The sequence below is a fragment of the Diplodia corticola genome (assembly GCF_001883845.1).
Source record: "Diplodia corticola strain CBS 112549 chromosome Unknown scaffold65, whole genome shotgun sequence".
NCBI lineage: Eukaryota > Fungi > Ascomycota > Dothideomycetes > Botryosphaeriales > Botryosphaeriaceae > Diplodia > Diplodia corticola.
This window is the reverse complement of record NW_017971544.1, coordinates 56,676-73,140: the sequence shown is the minus strand read 5'-3', so window position 1 is coordinate 73,140 and position 16,465 is coordinate 56,676. Positions and strand designations below refer to the sequence as shown.

The window sequence follows — 16,465 nt, the reverse complement described above, 5'->3', positions numbered from 1 at the left end:
ATTGCCGCCGAGAAGGACTGGTATCACCGCTTTCGCCGAACGAACATCATCACGCCATGACCACCTCATTCAACACTGTCCTCGCACACGGTCCACTGCCCACCATCTCGTCTGAAGAGACGTCCCGCGTGGTCATGCGACCACGGCCGCACCCGTAGCCGTAGCCGTAGCCGTCGCCGCCGCCGCCGTCGTCGTCGTCGTCGTCGTCGTCGTCGTCGTTACCGAGCCCAATGGTGGCGTCGACACCGCCACAGCAGCAACAGCACCCCAATCCCTCCTATCCACCATGCTCCTCCTAGCCCTCAGGCTCCGCGCCCGCTCCTCCCCGTCCCCCTCCCCATCATCATCATCATCACCACCACCACCACCACCACCCGCCCCCATCTCACCCCCCGTGACTCGCTCCTCACCTGCCACATACGACGGCCGCCGCCGCAGCGCCTCAGCCTCATCCCCCGCGCCTACGCCTGCGCCCGCACCCGCGTCCGCGCCCGCTCCATCCTTCCGCCAGCTCCTCCTCCTCCCCTGCATCACCTCTACCTCCACCTCCAGCTCCTCATACCCAGGCAACCGCGGGTGAGCGCCAGCCTCCTGCCGCTGTTCCTGTTCCTCCTCTTGCCGCCGCCGCCACTGTTCCCACGTCGTGGGCGTGGCCGTGGCCGACGACGACGAGGAAACGAGGCTCGTCAGGCGGTCGACGCGCTTCTCGTTTTCGGCCTGCAGGGCGGCGAAGTTGGCGGCGTAGTCGCGGTCGCGCTCGGCCTGGGCGCGGCGGCGGGCGCGCGCGCGGCGGGGGGAGAGGGAGAGGAGGAGGGCGCCGGCGCCGGCGCAGGAGAAGAGGTTGTGTTGTGACATTTTTTGGGGGGAGAGGGGAGAGAGGGAGAGGGAAGGGAGGGGAGAGGGAGGGGAGAGGGAGGGTGAGTGGGGAAGGTGGGGTTTTTTTTTCTCTTTCGTTCTTTGGTGATGGAGATGGGATGGGGTTGAAGGCCAGTGAAGGGGTGGATTCCTTTCCCTCCTTCCCTCTCCTCTCTCCCTCTACCGGGGAAGGATTGAGAAAGCCCTGTAGGTACGGCTAATGAGGCTTTCTGCTGTCTTTTTTTTTTTGTCTCATTTTGTTCGGTGAAGCGTTCTTACCGCTATATCGGGTTGGTGGGGATGTGGTTTGCTTGATCGAGCTTCGGTACAGTGCTGGTTTGGGAGACGCGGGGGAGGGAGAGCCCGGGTATGACAACGGGCTCGTGCCGTGATTCTTCGGCCTGTCAATTGGCTTGGGGAAGGACGAGACGGGCCCGGGGGTGGCACGGCAAGGCGCGCGAGGAGTTTGGGCTCGGCAGCAAACTTCTACTGGTGACGGGGAAAAACAGGGCCAGGAAACGGGTGTAAAGCACGGTGGATCACTCGGTGAAAGGGATCTTTGTGCAAGACACGACGAGATAAACTCGAGGCACTATAGGGCTGACAAAGATGGGCTCCGGGCAACGGGCGGGATTTCAAATGGGACTGCATTATTAGTACCCAAAGTGTAGGCGACGGCAACGGGGTGCGTCAGAGTCGAGGGCCTGGAGGCATGTGAGAGAGCCGGAGCGGCCACATTGAGAAATGCCGGAGGGCGCTAGCAGCGACGGCGGCATTGGGGTGATGGATGGACGTTGGCAGACCAGCGCCAGATCAGCGTCTCGCAAAGCTTCGGCGGCGGTGGGATTGAGCTTGGCGGGGGGGTGCCTGACGGCGCCATGGCAGCTTAGGCTTGACCCGGATCGGCGGAGGCCGTCATTGGAGCACTGCCGAGCAGCGGCAATGGGTGGATGCTGCGGGCAGGCGGGGACAAAGCAACAGGCGCGGGCACAGCAGGAGGTACTGTGTGGTGTCTCGCGCGGGCGCAGGCTGTGTGTTGCGAGAGCTTGGGGCCTGGTGGGGCATGGCGCCCATTTTTGGAAGCTGTCCCTGCGTCGCGGCGTCATAGGCAGGCCGTGGGCCGGCTGGGTCCTGCTCGTCCTCAGGCAGCAGGGCGCAGTGTGGCAGCGCCCGTGTCCAGCGCGGCCGGCTGACGACGCGGCACCACGACTCGGCCAAGCCCAGCACGCACTCAGCACGCAGTCCCTCGCGCGCGGCCGGCGGGGAAACAAGGCAGCGGAGCACCCAGGGCGTCAATGGACTCTGCCCGACGACGCAGCGCCAGCGGGTGGCCCGTCCGCCTGTGCTGCGATGCGATCATCTGGCTGCGCCGTTGTGGCTGGACTGCCTGGCCAACTGCAGCCCCGTCCGCTGCGGCCCACCCGCTCCTCCCGCCGGTTATCGTGGAGAAGGCGCCTGTGTTGTGGAAGCCGGCCAGAGAGGCACAGCGTCGCATCCGCGCAATCTCGCTCGCCTGCTGCAATTTTCCCGCCCCTCTCGCTGCAGTATCGATCTCCGCGCCTGTGGGCCGCTGATGTGCTAAGCCGCTCGCTTCGGAGGATCGCTCTCAGCCTCAGCCCGCCGCTGCCTGCATCGTATTTCACCACGACCGGCTTCCCTCAGCCATCTGACTTTCCCTTGCGCCCTCCACTGCCGTCCTTCGTTACGTGCGCCGCGAGCCCAGCCCCCCCAACCATAACATCCTCCCGCCCGCCGCGTCCGCCAGCATCCCAGCCCGGACTCCCGTTTCATCGCCTCGTAATACGCGCGGCGCAACTGCCTTCCCCTACCTGCGCCCAGCTCCCGGAAGCTCAGCCTCGCCGCCGCCGACCTAGCGAATCCTTCCTGCTAAAAGCAGTACCTGTCCACCTTGCGCCCTCGCTCGCCTAGCTGTCGACCCTCGCGCTGCATGGGAATAGCCCCATAAACCTGCGAGCACTGCGCTCCCGACTGTCGGAACACCTGCGGACGCGCGTCTGAGCTCGCCAACGACGATCGCGACCATGGCGCGCAAGGAGCAGCATCAGTACATGACCGTCACCGACCTGAACAATGAGCACTACACCATAGCCGTGCGTTCCCCTCCCGCTCGCCTTGCTTCGCTCTATTGACACCGGACAGTGGTACTGGCGCCTCATTGCGCTACTCGCGTCGTGGATGATACTGGGAGGGTGAGTTGTTCACGATAGCTCTCCATGGTTGGTCTCTAGCTCACGCGCCCGGTCGCAGTTACCTTATCATACCGCCGCTCTTCCACAAGGAACCCGACCACGCGCTACGGTGCGAGCCACGGATTCTGACAATCTTCGTCGTCGCCCTTCTCGTCGCCGGATACTCGTTCACCATCCTCCTTTGCTTCGCCGTCAAGTCGATGATCTTCCAGTCCGAGTCCATATTCATGCCTGCGCTTGCGTCCTCAACCTTGGGCCTGCTAACCGTTTTCTACAACTGGTTGGTGTACACGAATTTCGCCTGGAACCAAGCTTCCGTCATCGCCGTCGCTCTGTCGGGCGGTATGACGCTGGTTTATGGCATCCTCCTCATCTACACTAACCGCCGTATCACGCGCCTGCGCGAAATCTTGAGCTCTCGCTCCAACAACATGTGGCAGCACAATAGCAACTACTACGAGAACTGGATCGCAAACATGTTCCCAAGTGTTAAGCGCGTCTCGCCTTACTATTCCCCTCCACCCGACCAGCACAACATTCCGCCCACTGAAGACGATCTGGTCAACCAGCAGATGGCCATGCTCCTGATGAACAAGGACCCCGGGCCTTCGCCGGATGCCAGCCAGAGCACTTTCCGCATCCAATTGCCTTATGGTGAAGAATCAGATGGCGAGAACAGCCCTAATGCCCGTCGCAACCGCTCCATGAGACACCAGCACTCGCATTCGGACAGCCGCGGCATCCTGATGAGCCCGCCGCGGACACTGCACGAGTACTATGCCACTCGGACAAGAAGTGGAAGCTACGGCAACGGCCATTCATATGATGGCAGGAGAGGGAGAGCCGATGACAGGACTGGAGGAGCCGAGCCGAGAGCAAAAAGCAGAGAAGAGCGGCGGCAGGAAATCGAGTTGGGAAATTATCGCTAAAAATCATGAGTCGCTACGCGCGCGTGATTTTTTCTAAGCAATCTCGGACGGAGTTCATACCGGTTACGTTTCTTGGGCCGGAATTTTCATTGGTGTTTCTCGGCTTGGATGGGGATGGGGCGTTTGGTGTATGGTATCGATGGATCTTTCTCCGTCTCTTTTGTCGCCAGCTGCTGCTGCCGGATCTTCTTTCGATTGATCATATCTTCTGTACAGAGGCCCATACCGCTTTTTCTTTTCTTTTCGCAGTCTACAATTGCATGGGCGCGCCCAGGCACAGCGTACGCGGTGGAGCAGATGAATAAACGGTCGCGCGAAAGGTACGAAATACCGTCAAACAGTAGGATAATATAACGTATAATTTCCAATTTCAGCACATCTTCGCTCCCACTCCTCCAGACGTCGCCTACCGCTTCATTCGACATGATTTCCTCCATGATCCGACAAGTTGGAAAACAAAAGCTTCATCGCCCTCCCTTCCAGCCTTCGCGCAACCGATCCCTTTGACGTTGCACGACCCATGCCACCGGGTATGGCCTAAGCACGCCTACCCGCCATCACCCACATGGCGCGTCGTTCGAAAGCAGAAAAAAGAAACGAGGAGCCCGTCGTTCGCTCTCGCTCTCGTGTCGCATCCCCACAACGCACGCACGCACCTACCGTTCCATCCCATCCCGTTTCCTCCCACATCCCATCAGCGCAGGTTCAGAATATGTTCCCGCTGCATGCTAAACAACATCAGTACCACTCCAGAAAACCCCCCCTCGTACCTCCCGCCCTAAGCCTTCTTAAGAAACACTCAGAGAGGGGGAAGGGAACCAGCGGATTTCACGCAAGCAACCAAGCAAGCAAGCAGCCAGGCAGGCAGGCGAGCAATTAGCAAAGCCCTAGGTCACGTCGCACGCACATATACGCGTATAACACACCACTTCGCACCTGAATCATTGGCCGCTCGGCCCATCGCCCCCTCGTGCCGAAAGGGAGTGTCCCGGGCGGTGAGGTGCAGCTGGGCATGGGCATGGGCATGCCGGGTGTGACGTTTGTGAGAGAGGGGCAATAATCCGTAGGTATGTCGAGGGCGAGATATGTGTGGTTTGTAGGTGTGTGTGCGCGCGCGCGTTACCGTCTGCCACCAGTGGGTGAGTGGTACGAGTAGGACTGAGTGTGCTTTTTGTCGGTAGGTCGCCTCTTCTTCGTCGTTTTGTAGGTGGGTGCGTGTGTGCGTGTCAGAAATGATGCTGGAAGAAGCTGGGGAATGGCGCGCGAGGAAAGGGGAGAAGGGTGATCAGGAAGGATGTGTGTGTGTGTTGCGCATCCCTCTTGCGCGTTATGTGCCACCGGAAAGGGAGATCGCGGTCTCGACTGCCTGCCTGCCTGCCCGACTGCCTGCCCGCTTGCCTGCTACTTGGTCGTGCCGTTGGCCGAATAATAGACCACAAATACTCACCCAAATAGCTAACGCCACGCCACACCCGCGCCACGCTCACTGGTCACCCACCACAGAAATCGTGCCACCCCTGCTGCCTAGGGCTGAAAAGTTCTGCAATGTCCATTTCGGTCACGTCTAGCGAAAGCTCTTTCCTTTCTTTTTTTTTTTTTTGTTGGTGAGGGGGGACGCAGTTGATGGGGCGCCGACGACCCGGATCAACGAAGCCTGACCGTGGTATGGGGAATAGTGGTCCCCATCATCTTTCTCCCCAATCGTTCGTCGGCGTCAGCATCAGCGTCGTCATCTTCCTCAGCACTTGTTGCTGGGCGTCATCAACCTGAAAGTTCGTTTGGTGTTCGGTACCTGGTGTTTGGTACGGGCTCTTGCGCGTAATTCGCTATTTCGCTCGTGGACGGAGGTCATACGCCCGAGTTAGTGTACCGCTGTTGCCTGGGGGGGTTTTTGGGTGGGAAGAACGAAACCAAAGCGCGGAAAATAGGGTCCGACTTCATGAGGGTGGAGAATCCGCATCCATTTTCATGGTAGTGATGATGTCGAAATTTTACTCTGGCGAGAGTTTTCAGTAAGTATGCTTGCCTTATCGGTCATCTGTTTCCCCTCAACTCATCCTACCCAACGGGAAGGATGTGCCACGTACAATACTGTAGTGGATGGACGGACGAACACTACTACACTACCGGCCAGAGCCGACGAATCAAGCTCAAAAAAAAAGCATCCGTCAGCACCAGCAATGCCGAAACATCTGACTGTATTATTAGAGGAAAGCCGCCGAACGGGACTACATCTACACCCGTCCCATTGGAAATGGCCGACTAAAAATCAGAAAGAGAAAGAAAGGTGCAACAAATGAACGCAGTATGACGAGCGTGCGCTAAACCGGGCCGGGCCACCTATGTATGCTGCGCTCCTACCTTGTGTTGCAACGCGCGCAACAACAACCCCCCGCCCGCCCCCACTGCCGTTGTGCCTTTTCCAGGGAGCCATACCGATCCTTGGCCGAAGAAAGAACCTCCCCAGCTATCCATTCGATTTCCCCCGTGGTCCCCCTCTACCACACGCAGAGCCTTGTGCTTCCCTATACCCCGCTCTGTCTAGTCTTACCATTATCAATCTTTGGTTCGGTAATCAGGTGGCTGCTGCTGCTGCTACTACGGCAGTGGTGGTATTGGCGGTGACGACGACGACGGCGGCGACGCCGGCCCTCCCAGCGCCACAGCGCCGGCAGTCACGCCCTTGAGCATGTGGTGCAAGGCCTGGAACTTGACGGGTTTGGTCAGGAAGAAGTTGATGCCGCTGTTGAGCGCGTCGACGCGGGCCGCGGCCGACGCCAGGCCCGTCAGCGCGATGACGATGGTCGGCTGCAGGCCCTCGCGCTGCTCGTGCCGGCGGATCTCGCGCGTCGCTGCCATGCCGTCCATGACTGGCATCGTGAGGTCTGTGGGTTTTGGTGTGGTTAGAGACGGGTAGGTGGGACGAGGCCGTGGCGCGCGAGGGTAGTGGATTCAAGGACTGGTGGCGTACGTACCCATCAGTATGTAGTCGAACTGCCCGCCGGCTTGCTTGTACATCTCAACCGCTTGGAGGCCGTTCATGGCTTCTTGGTAGTCAAAGTTGTAGCGTCGCATGAAGGCCGTGAGGAGCTGTTCGTGAGCATGTCAGAAAATCGTCTCCAAGATATCTGAGGGGATAGGATATGATGTTTGTGCTGGTGATGGCTGCACCTACTGAGAGATTGATTCGGTTGTCTGCGAGACGAGTTAGTCTGCAGTGAACGCATCTGTCAACACCGCTCGGATCTTACCGTCAACAAGTAGTATGCGGAGATGACTGGTGGTTGGTGGCTCATGCACGGATGTGTTGGCGGAATACTTGTCAGCGAGAGTGCGTGGTATCGTGTCGTGATCGAGGATGCTGAGGCATTTTTTTCCATTAGCGGGCAAATCACATATATGGGCGCGAGTCTTCATACGAGTTTGTTCGTGCGCGAGAGTTGGATGGAGCGTTTCCAAAGTGCGTCGGGCGCCAGGCCGGGCTCTTCCACTCAATGGTCGGTGAGACGTCCCCAGGAGTACCTTCTGTTGGAGAAGCCAAAGGCGTAATGGTCAGGGGCATTTGCCTGTCCCGGTGGTCCAGATCCTGAGTGAGTGCTTTTGCAAGCTTCCGGGGCCCGCATCTGTTGTCAAGCCCGCTCAATTAGCATAAAGCCATGTGCATTCTTGCAGATGCCGTACGCTCTTGGTATTATACTTACGGCTGGGTGATGATGTCAACAATGAGTTTGCTGCAAAGGACACGTGGGTCTGACCGCAGCTTCGCCGCCTCGGCCGCGTGCAGAACGATGAATATGACCAGCGGCTTCTTCTCTGGCGAGAGCATGCTTTTCAATGTAGAAAGGAATTCTAGCCGGGGCTCAAGACAGAAGATCACATCTGCCGAGAGCGCTGTGAACAGATTTGACACTACCGCATCGGCGCCGAACCATCCCTTCAAGGTTCTTAACACGGCAACACCAAGATCGTGGCGGGCTTTCTGCACAAGAGGGGCGGAGTCGTCAAGATCATCTGAACTCGTCGTTTCCAGAATGCATATCGGATGATTTCGCACTTGGGAGGCGACAAGGGGGAGGTAACGGTCTTCGTTGTCCGGCCCTGGCGAGTTCTCCGCGAGTGGAAGGCTCAGGTCAACCTTTACCTCAGTACCTACTTGCACTTCACTCTTCAGGTCGATAGTTCCTCTCAACCCCTGGACAATTTGGCGCACAATGCTCAGACCAAGTCCGGTTCCGGGCGAGAAGGAATCCTCCTGAGAGAATGGTCGCCACAGGCCGCCTCTCAAGTACTCGGCTGATATGCCCTTTCCACTGTCCGATACCGTCAACATGACGTTGATCTTGTTGGGGTCTTGGCGGGGGTTATTCTCGGCTTGTTTCGTCCGCATGGATACTCGGATATATCCAGATGTGGTGTACTTCAGAGCGTTGCCGACAAGATTCATCACAATTCTTCTCCACGCGCCTGGCTGAGTGGTCACGGTCCAGTTTTGACGGTGAGGGATGTCCAGGATCAGGCGGACAACCGAATCGCTCTTTCTTTCAAGGTTGTCTGCTTGCGGCATCGTCCTCGAAGAAGCTTGATGCAATGCTATACCAGGTGATGGCCACTGCGATAAGTCAGCACTACCCTCGGACTGATATCTCCAACAAGCTCTCGCAATACACTACTCACCGCCTTGGCCTGGTCATTCACCTGCTCAAGTCTGATGGGAGCTCCTCGGTGGCTATGCCCTACAAACACGGCCTCAACAACTTCTTCCGTGAGCAGGGCCAAGTCAACGTTTGCAAACAAATTTGCTGGCTCGCTCAGACTCTGGCTGCCTTTGCGGACCATCAAATCTATTGGCTCCTGTCGACGGCTGCCCGCGGCTTTCAGCGGCTGCTTTGTGAAAGTGTTGACCTTGGAAAAATCAAGAACATGGTCAATCGTGTCCAGCAGGGTCTTTCCACACATGGCCACAGAGTCTAGCATGCCGGCCTGATAGGCGCCGAGAGGAGTATCTTGCAGGAATTGAACACCACCGAGTATTCCATGTAGCGGGCATCTGAGTTCATGCGAGATAGACGCCACGAACGTGGTTTTTGCCCGGTCGGAAGTGACGGCGTCAAGTCGGGAGAGTTCCATCATAACGCTGTTGCCGAAGGCCTGAAGGTAGATGAGGTCGACGTCTGGATAAAGAATCCGACTTTGCTCGGTCGTCCAGCAGAGGCAACCGGAAAACCATCGACTTCGCTGATAGTCCCAAAGAGGTAGGATAGCGATGCTCCTCGCCCCTGGTGTGGTCGCGAGCAACTTCTGGAGTAGGCTGCTCTCTCTGTCCCCGAGGACCTTTCTTGATCCCCGCGCTCTCGAGTCTTTGGAACCGATGACTTTCGAGCTGGGGGCCATCTCCGGGACGCTGTCGGATGATTGAGACGAAGATATATCCCCTAGCCCAGACACATTGAAGATATGGCCCAGGGGATATCTCTTCAGCAGCTTCTTGAGGTCTTTCTCCGCAAGATTGGGACAGAATGACCCGGAGTCGTCCACCGGCATACTTGCACCCTCTTTGATAGAATGACCGAGGACCTCGCACATCTTTTTATCGGACAGGCCGTCCCCCTCCGAGCTCGACGTCTGTATTCCGGGACCAAAGGGCTCTCCACGCGGTGAAGACTCGTCGCCTCCGGGGCCGCGATTGGAGGACGTGTCAGCAAAGAAGGTACCAGCGCCTTTCAACTGGGATTTGACCGAGGCCGCTCCATAGGGTGAATCGATGGCTGCGCCGTAAGTGGCAAAAGAAGCATCGAACATGATGCAGCCGCAAACGTCGATACTTTCCCGCATGATGCTGGCAGCTCTTGAGAACATGTTCTTGGAGCCCGATGGGAGCATGCTTTCCTGAAGACTTATGGTCGACTTTTTGCGAGCTGTACCAGTAGATGTGCTGAGGACACTGGGTCTTTTCTTGCCTTTTGGATTCTGGATCCCCTGAGCCGTCGTGTTGCGTACACCTGCCGTCGGTTTTCCTGGGTCCTCGGAGCTGCTGCCCGCGTTGACGCTACTGCTGGAGTTTTGCCGGCCTGGAAGAGGTCGTCCCGGAGTGGTGCGTTTGGAATTGTCAAGCGATTTTATGGATGTCTCTCCCGTAACGAAAGACGTCAAGCCATGCAGCATCTGTTCATATCTTCGGTGACCCTCTTTAGCTTTGCTGGTTTCAAGATATGCCATGACTGTGGTTGCGATGCCCTGAAGGGCAAGAAGCTCCTCCTGCGCCAACCCATTTCGAGGCTCATGTCCGAAGACGCAGAAGGCGCCAATGATGGTCCCCCAGGGGCTCCGTAGGGGAACGCCAGCATAAAACCGAACCTTGGGCACCTCGAGGACGTACGACCTGTCTTTGAAGCGCGGATCTTCAGCGAGGTCGTTGATTATTACCGCCGGGATGTCGGAGCCAACGTAGATAGGCCCTTGGAGTACATCTCCGAGGCTTAGGACGTGTTCGCAGATGCCTTTGCTCCGGGATATGATGACGCTTCCAAGCCACAGATTGTCGTTTGGGTCGGGTTCGATGGTTGGAAGTAGTGAAAGCGTCCGGGTCGCCTCGGCGAGTATGTACTGATACTTGCCGTCCAGCAAGGAGATCAAGCCGCGGTGGGCATTCAAACGCAGGGCGCCAAGCTGGGCAAAAGCTGTCAAAGCCGTATCCTTGCAAGCCCGCGGGACGAAGCCCACCGGGGGAACAGTACAGCCCGGGGCGTCTTCAACGAGACGAAGCTCGAGGGCATTTATGGCAGCTTGGTAGAACCTGTTGATCAGTCGTGTCAGCAAGTGTTTGCGGGTTTTCAAGTGTGACATCACCTGTAAGTCTCTCTGTCCCGAGCTGTATTGCAGTTCATCGTTGCTTAACGGAAGCACCAGACCATTCTGAAAGCCCACAGGAACGGGAGCTGGACAGCGGCAGTGGGCTGGTGCTAAGTGGGATTGCCGAGAAGCATAATGCTGCAGCATCGAGGATCAGTGTGGTTGCGAGGGGCGATGTATGACGATTGGAAGGTCAAAGGACAATGCGGGCGAGAGGTGCTGCGTTTTCCGCATTGGCTTAGGGAGAAGCGGCGGGAGACACAGTCCAGCCAGGCAGAAAGTTGAGCAGAGGTGGCCAAGACCTGCTGGTTTCTGCGCGTGCTGCATTGACCGTGCAGTCCGTACGAATGGGCAACCAGCATGTCGACTGTCTGAAACTCTTCAACAAAACGACTGTGCGACGTGAGCCGTGGGGTTTGCCTTGGTTTGACATTTAGCTAGATGTGAGCACAGGCCAGGCAGGAGGGAGGAATCCAGGTGCTGGTGTTTTCTCCTTTTTGCAATACTCGTAATGTGGTGGCATGCACACGATCGGCGGCGGGCCGAGGGGCGTTGAGTGTTTTACAACAAGAGAGAGCATGGCCGGAATCGCCTCCCTCTTGGCCGATTCGCTCACGCAAACGAAAAGCTTTGCCCGGCTCTTTCACGCGGCAGACTGCTTTGCGGCGTGGCTGCATCGTGTCTCAAACAGCGTCGGAAAAAAGAGGCCGAATCCGGAGCAGGCGACGCGCTTGGCGCAACATGCAGCAAGCGCCGTGTTTCAGGCAACAGACAGCGATGGTGGTGGCTGCTGGAATGTGTACCGTGTACGTAATGGGCCAGGCACTCGGAACTGGCGGAAGATGTGTGAGAAGGGAGAAGGCCCAGCACCGCGGAAATGACAGCTAATCAGTAGCGCGTGAGGAAGTCGTGGCCGCCCGCCGCCCGCCGCACCAACAACCACTTGCACCTTCCCCAAATCATCATTGCTCAGCTGTCTACCATCTCCCCTACTTGGCACCGCCGGCCTTCTTCGATCCGCTTGCCCCATAATACCCCCCGCCTTCTTTCTCGCGAGTAGACGCATGCAATGGCGCCGTCTCTCGCTCCTCGGCGGCTGCGTCTTGTGCAGCTCCTTCCAGAATCGCTACCGAGCCGTTGAAAACCACGTCTACAGCCAACTTCATCAGCAGTCATCCTCCCCTCGCTCGCACTACTCACATCTCGGGCACTTTGACCACTTCTCTCTCATCGCCTCTTTGTTGTCCGCCATGATGACGTGAATGTCGCCTTCTCTGCGATATTCACAGTCCTCGCTCCGCGCCAGCTCCGGTTGTCCTGTCTCTTCTTGCTGGTTTCTGCACATTTCCTGCTTTGGAAGATGGGCCCATCGCCCTTTTAAATCATCCACTATGATTTCCCCATCGTCGATTGAGTCCTGAGTCTTTGTTCAACGTCCCCGACCTAAGACCCGCCCGGGCACATCTCGACCACTCTCTTGCATCATGGCTACCCACCCGCCTATGACTATCTGGAGACGTGCCGCCCATCGGCCAAAATCAAGAATGCCCAACAAACTAAATCAGCGTTGGCAAATTCAACATGACTACTTCATCCCACGGGAAGCACATGCGATGACGCTACCGCGGTTAGCACGGGGACGCTTATCACGGCTCTCAGTAAGCGACCACAAGCCCGATACTTCTCTCGCGCAGCCAACTCGCTGTACCACAGGAGCCGTGGACCCCGATGCTACGACATGCTGAAGTCTCTTGTTTTTCCTGGGCAGCGGGCCCAGCCATGCCCTTGGCTCCTTTAAGGGTTACTACACCGGGCCTTTGCGATCCATGTTCGCGCCTCCTTCTATAATCTCGCGGACCTTGCTTTTAGAGAGCCTCTTTCCGTATAGTGCGGCAACGCTGGCGATATTAGAACCCGTCTTCAACAGGTTATCCTAGGCTATCCATTAGCCGGCTTCGATATCGGCGATCGCGTTAATAGATCGGTTGGCGATTGCGCGGGTGGCATCTAGGGCCTCGTCTGAGGCATACTGGGCCTCTAGGATGGCGACGAGGACGTTGGCCTCTTTTGCGTTGGCTTCTGGGGCCTCGCGTGCCGGTCCCCCGATCCTCGAAATGTTCCCTTCGAACGCCTTGCCCATCTGGGCCAAAACCTAGATGGCCATCCGGCCGAGTTTTTAATCTCTGCTCTAATAGTCTCTCTGGTACTAGAATGTAAATGGGATGCGTTCTACGTTATAACGCTATAAAGTACTTCTTTTCGCCGACCGGGATGCATGGCTGATGTAGAAAGGCATGTTGGACTTAAAAGTATGGTACAGGGAAAGACCCATCAACTATGGGTCAAGTCCCGCACCCGCTACACTTCTGACTGCTATAGTCCTACACAGATGGCTGGCTGGTGTGGCGGAGCATTTGCGCCCTTGAACTATGGTACGGGGGAAAGCTTGGTCAACTATGGGTAAAGTTCACCATGCGCCGACAATATCCCATCACACTTCCGACCATCATACGACTATTAAAGACAGTCAGGTTCCCTCAGCAACTTCTCATCATCGATTCCCAGTCTTCTCAAATCGACTTCGAATCTCGAGACTCGAACTCGAACTCGCACTCGAACTCGCACTCGAACTCGACCTCGACCTCGACCTTAACCTCGACCCAATCAACTTGACGGACAAGACACCGTCAAGCCCTCCAACATGCCAACGGAAAGATTGGCAAACGCCCAGCCGGGCCCCTCAGCAGCAGCACCGCCGCAGCCACAGGAGTGGCAACAACATTGGCAGCCCCCCCGTCCGTACGGGCACCCGCCGTATTGGCAGCCCGGGCCATTCCCGCCGCCGTTGCCCCCCGCGACCCGGGAGCAGTGGGTCATGGAGCAGCGGGCCTGGGAGCAGTGGGTCATGGAGCAGTGGACCATGGAGCAGTGGGCCCGTGAACACCGGGCCCTGGAGCAGCAGCGGGAGCACCTCGTCTACGAGGGCCAGTCCCTGCGCCAACACCTGAAGCAGCTCACCCAGCAGCTCACCCACCAGCAGCAGCAGCAGCAGCAACAGCAACAGGAGAGTGGCAGTGGCAGTGGCAGTGGCGGTGGCCAGCCGCCGGCCGAGCACAACCTCGAGAAGCAGCGGCGCGAGGTCAAGCTGCGGGTGCAGCGCAACGCGCGGGCGCACAGGCAGCTGTATATGCGCCTGGCGTTGCTGGAGGAGCAGCGGCCGTACTTCCCCCCCGGCCAGCCGTCGCCGCCGCCCCAGCCCTGGCGGCCCCAACCTGCCTGGCAACCGGCCCAGCCCCGGCAGCCGTTCCAGCCCTGGCAGCTTCAACCGGCCTGGCAGCAGCCCCAGCCCCAACCCTGGCCGCCCCAGCAGCCCTGGCAGCTCCAGACCCAGCAGCCCGCGGGGCCTCCCTATCAGCCGCTGTCGCCGCTCCCGCCGCTGCTGCCACCGCCCGTCCAACCGCCCGTCCGATTGGCCCGCCCTCCCGTCTACGACCCTCGGCCGCGCGGCCGCGACGGCGTCGCCCTGCCGGAGCAGGAGTACAGCAGGCGGTTCTGGGCCGGCGTGTGCTACTACTGCAGCGGGAGCGGCCACATGGTGAGGGACTGCCCGGCCGAGCGCGCCAAGCAGCAGCGGCAGCGGCGGCAGCGGCTCATGCGGGAGGAGGCCGGGCTCGAAAACGGGAAGGCAGAGGAGGAGAAAGAGGAGGAGGAGGAGGAGGAGGGGGAGGAGGGAGAGGAGGGAGAGGAGGAGCAGGAGGTGCCGCCCGTGTCGGCGCCGGAAACTGAGGAGGTGGAGGAGGAGGAGGAGCAGGAGGCGCCGCCCGTGTCGGCGCCGGCGGATGAGGCTCCCACGGCCATCTCCTGAAAGCGGAACCTGGTCAAGCGAGCGATGGGCCAGTATATCTTCATGGGCCACCCGGGCGTTCAAATGGCCAACCCGGATCCTCTTTTTCTTCCTCTTTTTCTTCTTCTTCTTTTTTTTTTTTTAGTAAGAGAACCTTAAAAGCAAGCGAAGAGATCTCTTATCTCTTAAGCATAATACCAAAAGACTTTGTTTTCTTTATATAATAATATAAAACTGTCGGACTAAAAAAGTTATGACGCCGCACTGTTTCCCAGTGCTGGCTGATTGCCTTAGATTGTTTGTTGGAATCTTATATATACTCTACTTTGCATCCCAAATGGTGCTCTTATAAGTCATGAACCATATTGGTATCCCGCTTCTACAAGGAAACAGTGCCTTCATCTCACACTATAAGCAACACTTATGTTACTCTCCTTTGGCCTTGGGCTGCTTCAGATTCTCTGCATCATCAGACTTGATCTTCTGCTCAAAGTCGGGTCGCGGGAGCTCCAGAGCCTCGACAACTCGTCCGTACGAGATGCCTCCGAGCCTGGCCATGGGACGCAAAACCTATAACACGCTTCCGATCAGCAACCCGTGGTACCATGACGCACAGGAAAGAAAAGTAAATACACTCACCTGCGGGTCAATCAAATTCTGCTCTTCGTTCAAAGCGTCCTCCCTCGCCCAGAACCTCACGCCCTCGACGATGGCGAGCACGCCCGTCTTCTTGCCCGGCGTGGCGCGGCTCTCAAACTCCTCGGTCTTGTAGAGCTTGGCCTCGACGGAGAAGACGGCCTCCTTGACGCGCGACGCCTTGACGACGGTGCAGGGGGCCGGGTGCAGGCCGGTCAGGGCCCACTCGGAGACGCCGAAGGGGGCGTTGATGCTGGCGGCGTTGGCGGCCTCGATGTAGTGCTCCGAGATGATGTTGAGGGTGCACTCGCCGCTGTCGCGCAGGTTGGCCAGCGAGTCCTTGGCCTGGTGCCAGCCGCCGGCGAAGCCGATGATGAAGAGCGGCGGGTCGTGGTTGACGATGTTGAAGTAGGAGAAGGGGGCCAGGTTGGTCGACGAGCCTTTTTCATGTCGCCGACGTACGACGTGCGCGTCAGCAGGTTCTGCGCTTCATGGGGATGATGAAAGTGTACGGGCGTTAATTCATGTTTTCCTCACCATCTTTTGACCGGGTGCCTACGAAGCCGATGGGGCGCGGGGTGATGGCCGAGATCAGGAGCTTGTAGTTGAAGACGGCGGGGCGGCCGTCGGCGTACGGGTCAATCTCGACGTGCTTCTTGTTTAGGCTCTCGCCGCCGTCGTTGGGCCCGTCGCCGAGCTTCCAGTCGGGGTTCTTGGTCTTGGACCATGCAATGGGCTTGTCTTGCCAGTCTGGGCGGGAGTTTTCGACTTGCTTGAAGTCTGGGTGAGGGTTCCGCTGAATCTGTTTCTCGTTGTCCATCATCGAGCTGGGGCCGTCGGGAGGGCCAAAGTGGACTCTGCTGTCGGCCATGGCTGCTGATGTATCGTTTCCGGAGTTTGTTTGCTCTAAGTCTTGTTGTGTCTTTCCCTATGGGCGGGCGATGTCGTGAAGTAGTGCTGGCCAGAATTATAAATGCAGCCACGACGGATGGTGGGGCGGATCTGCGTCCGCGAGCGGCTTCTAGCCGGCTTGTCAGCAAGGCGCGGGTAAGGAATTCGGCAGGGCTCACAGCCGACGGCGGGAAGGAGTTTGGCCATGTGGACTGATTCACGCGCGCGGTCGATTGCGGGCGCGCAGAGTC

At 58.2% G+C, this 16,465-nt stretch overlaps 6 protein-coding genes across 6 annotated transcripts; 2 read left to right on the top strand and 4 right to left on the bottom strand.

Annotated features, from left to right (window-relative positions):
* Positions 1-132: 132 nt before the first annotated feature.
* Positions 133-855, bottom strand: BKCO1_6500023 (uncharacterized protein; the record flags this gene model as incomplete). The annotated part of the gene is made up of 1 exon (XM_020278225.1): positions 133-855. One exon carries the CDS (start codon positions 853-855, stop codon positions 133-135), a length of 723 nt encoding a protein of 240 aa, XP_020126434.1.
* Positions 856-2,897: 2,042 nt separating this feature from the next.
* BKCO1_6500022 (peroxisome proliferator-activated receptor gamma coactivator-related protein) lies at positions 2,898-3,994 on the top strand (the record flags this gene model as incomplete). Its single annotated transcript, XM_020278224.1, has 3 exons — positions 2,898-2,966; positions 3,016-3,065; positions 3,124-3,994. 3 exons carry the CDS (start codon positions 2,898-2,900, stop codon positions 3,992-3,994), a joined length of 990 nt encoding a protein of 329 aa, XP_020126433.1.
* A 2,598-nt stretch (positions 3,995-6,592) lies between these two features.
* Positions 6,593-10,878, bottom strand: BKCO1_6500021 (hsp90-like protein; the record flags this gene model as incomplete). The annotated part of the gene is made up of 8 exons (XM_020278223.1): positions 6,593-6,879; positions 6,970-7,084; positions 7,170-7,189; positions 7,246-7,355; positions 7,414-7,617; positions 7,696-8,603; positions 8,669-10,787; positions 10,841-10,878. The coding sequence occupies 8 exons, from the start codon at positions 10,876-10,878 to the stop codon at positions 6,593-6,595; spliced, it is 3,801 nt and encodes a 1,266-aa protein (XP_020126432.1).
* A 954-nt stretch (positions 10,879-11,832) lies between these two features.
* On the bottom strand, positions 11,833-12,188 carry BKCO1_6500020 (uncharacterized protein; the record flags this gene model as incomplete). The annotated part of the gene is made up of 2 exons (XM_020278222.1): positions 11,833-11,993; positions 12,044-12,188. 2 exons carry the CDS (start codon positions 12,186-12,188, stop codon positions 11,833-11,835), a joined length of 306 nt encoding a protein of 101 aa, XP_020126431.1.
* A 1,356-nt stretch (positions 12,189-13,544) lies between these two features.
* BKCO1_6500019 (uncharacterized protein) lies at positions 13,545-14,708 on the top strand (the record flags this gene model as incomplete). The annotated part of the gene is made up of 1 exon (XM_020278220.1): positions 13,545-14,708. One exon carries the CDS (start codon positions 13,545-13,547, stop codon positions 14,706-14,708), a length of 1,164 nt encoding a protein of 387 aa, XP_020126410.1.
* Positions 14,709-15,113: 405 nt separating this feature from the next.
* Positions 15,114-16,194, bottom strand: BKCO1_6500018 (flavoprotein oxygenase; the record flags this gene model as incomplete). The annotated part of the gene is made up of 3 exons (XM_020278219.1): positions 15,114-15,257; positions 15,327-15,763; positions 15,861-16,194. The coding sequence occupies 3 exons, from the start codon at positions 16,192-16,194 to the stop codon at positions 15,114-15,116; spliced, it is 915 nt and encodes a 304-aa protein (XP_020126411.1).
* Between the last annotated feature and the right edge of the window lie 271 nt (positions 16,195-16,465).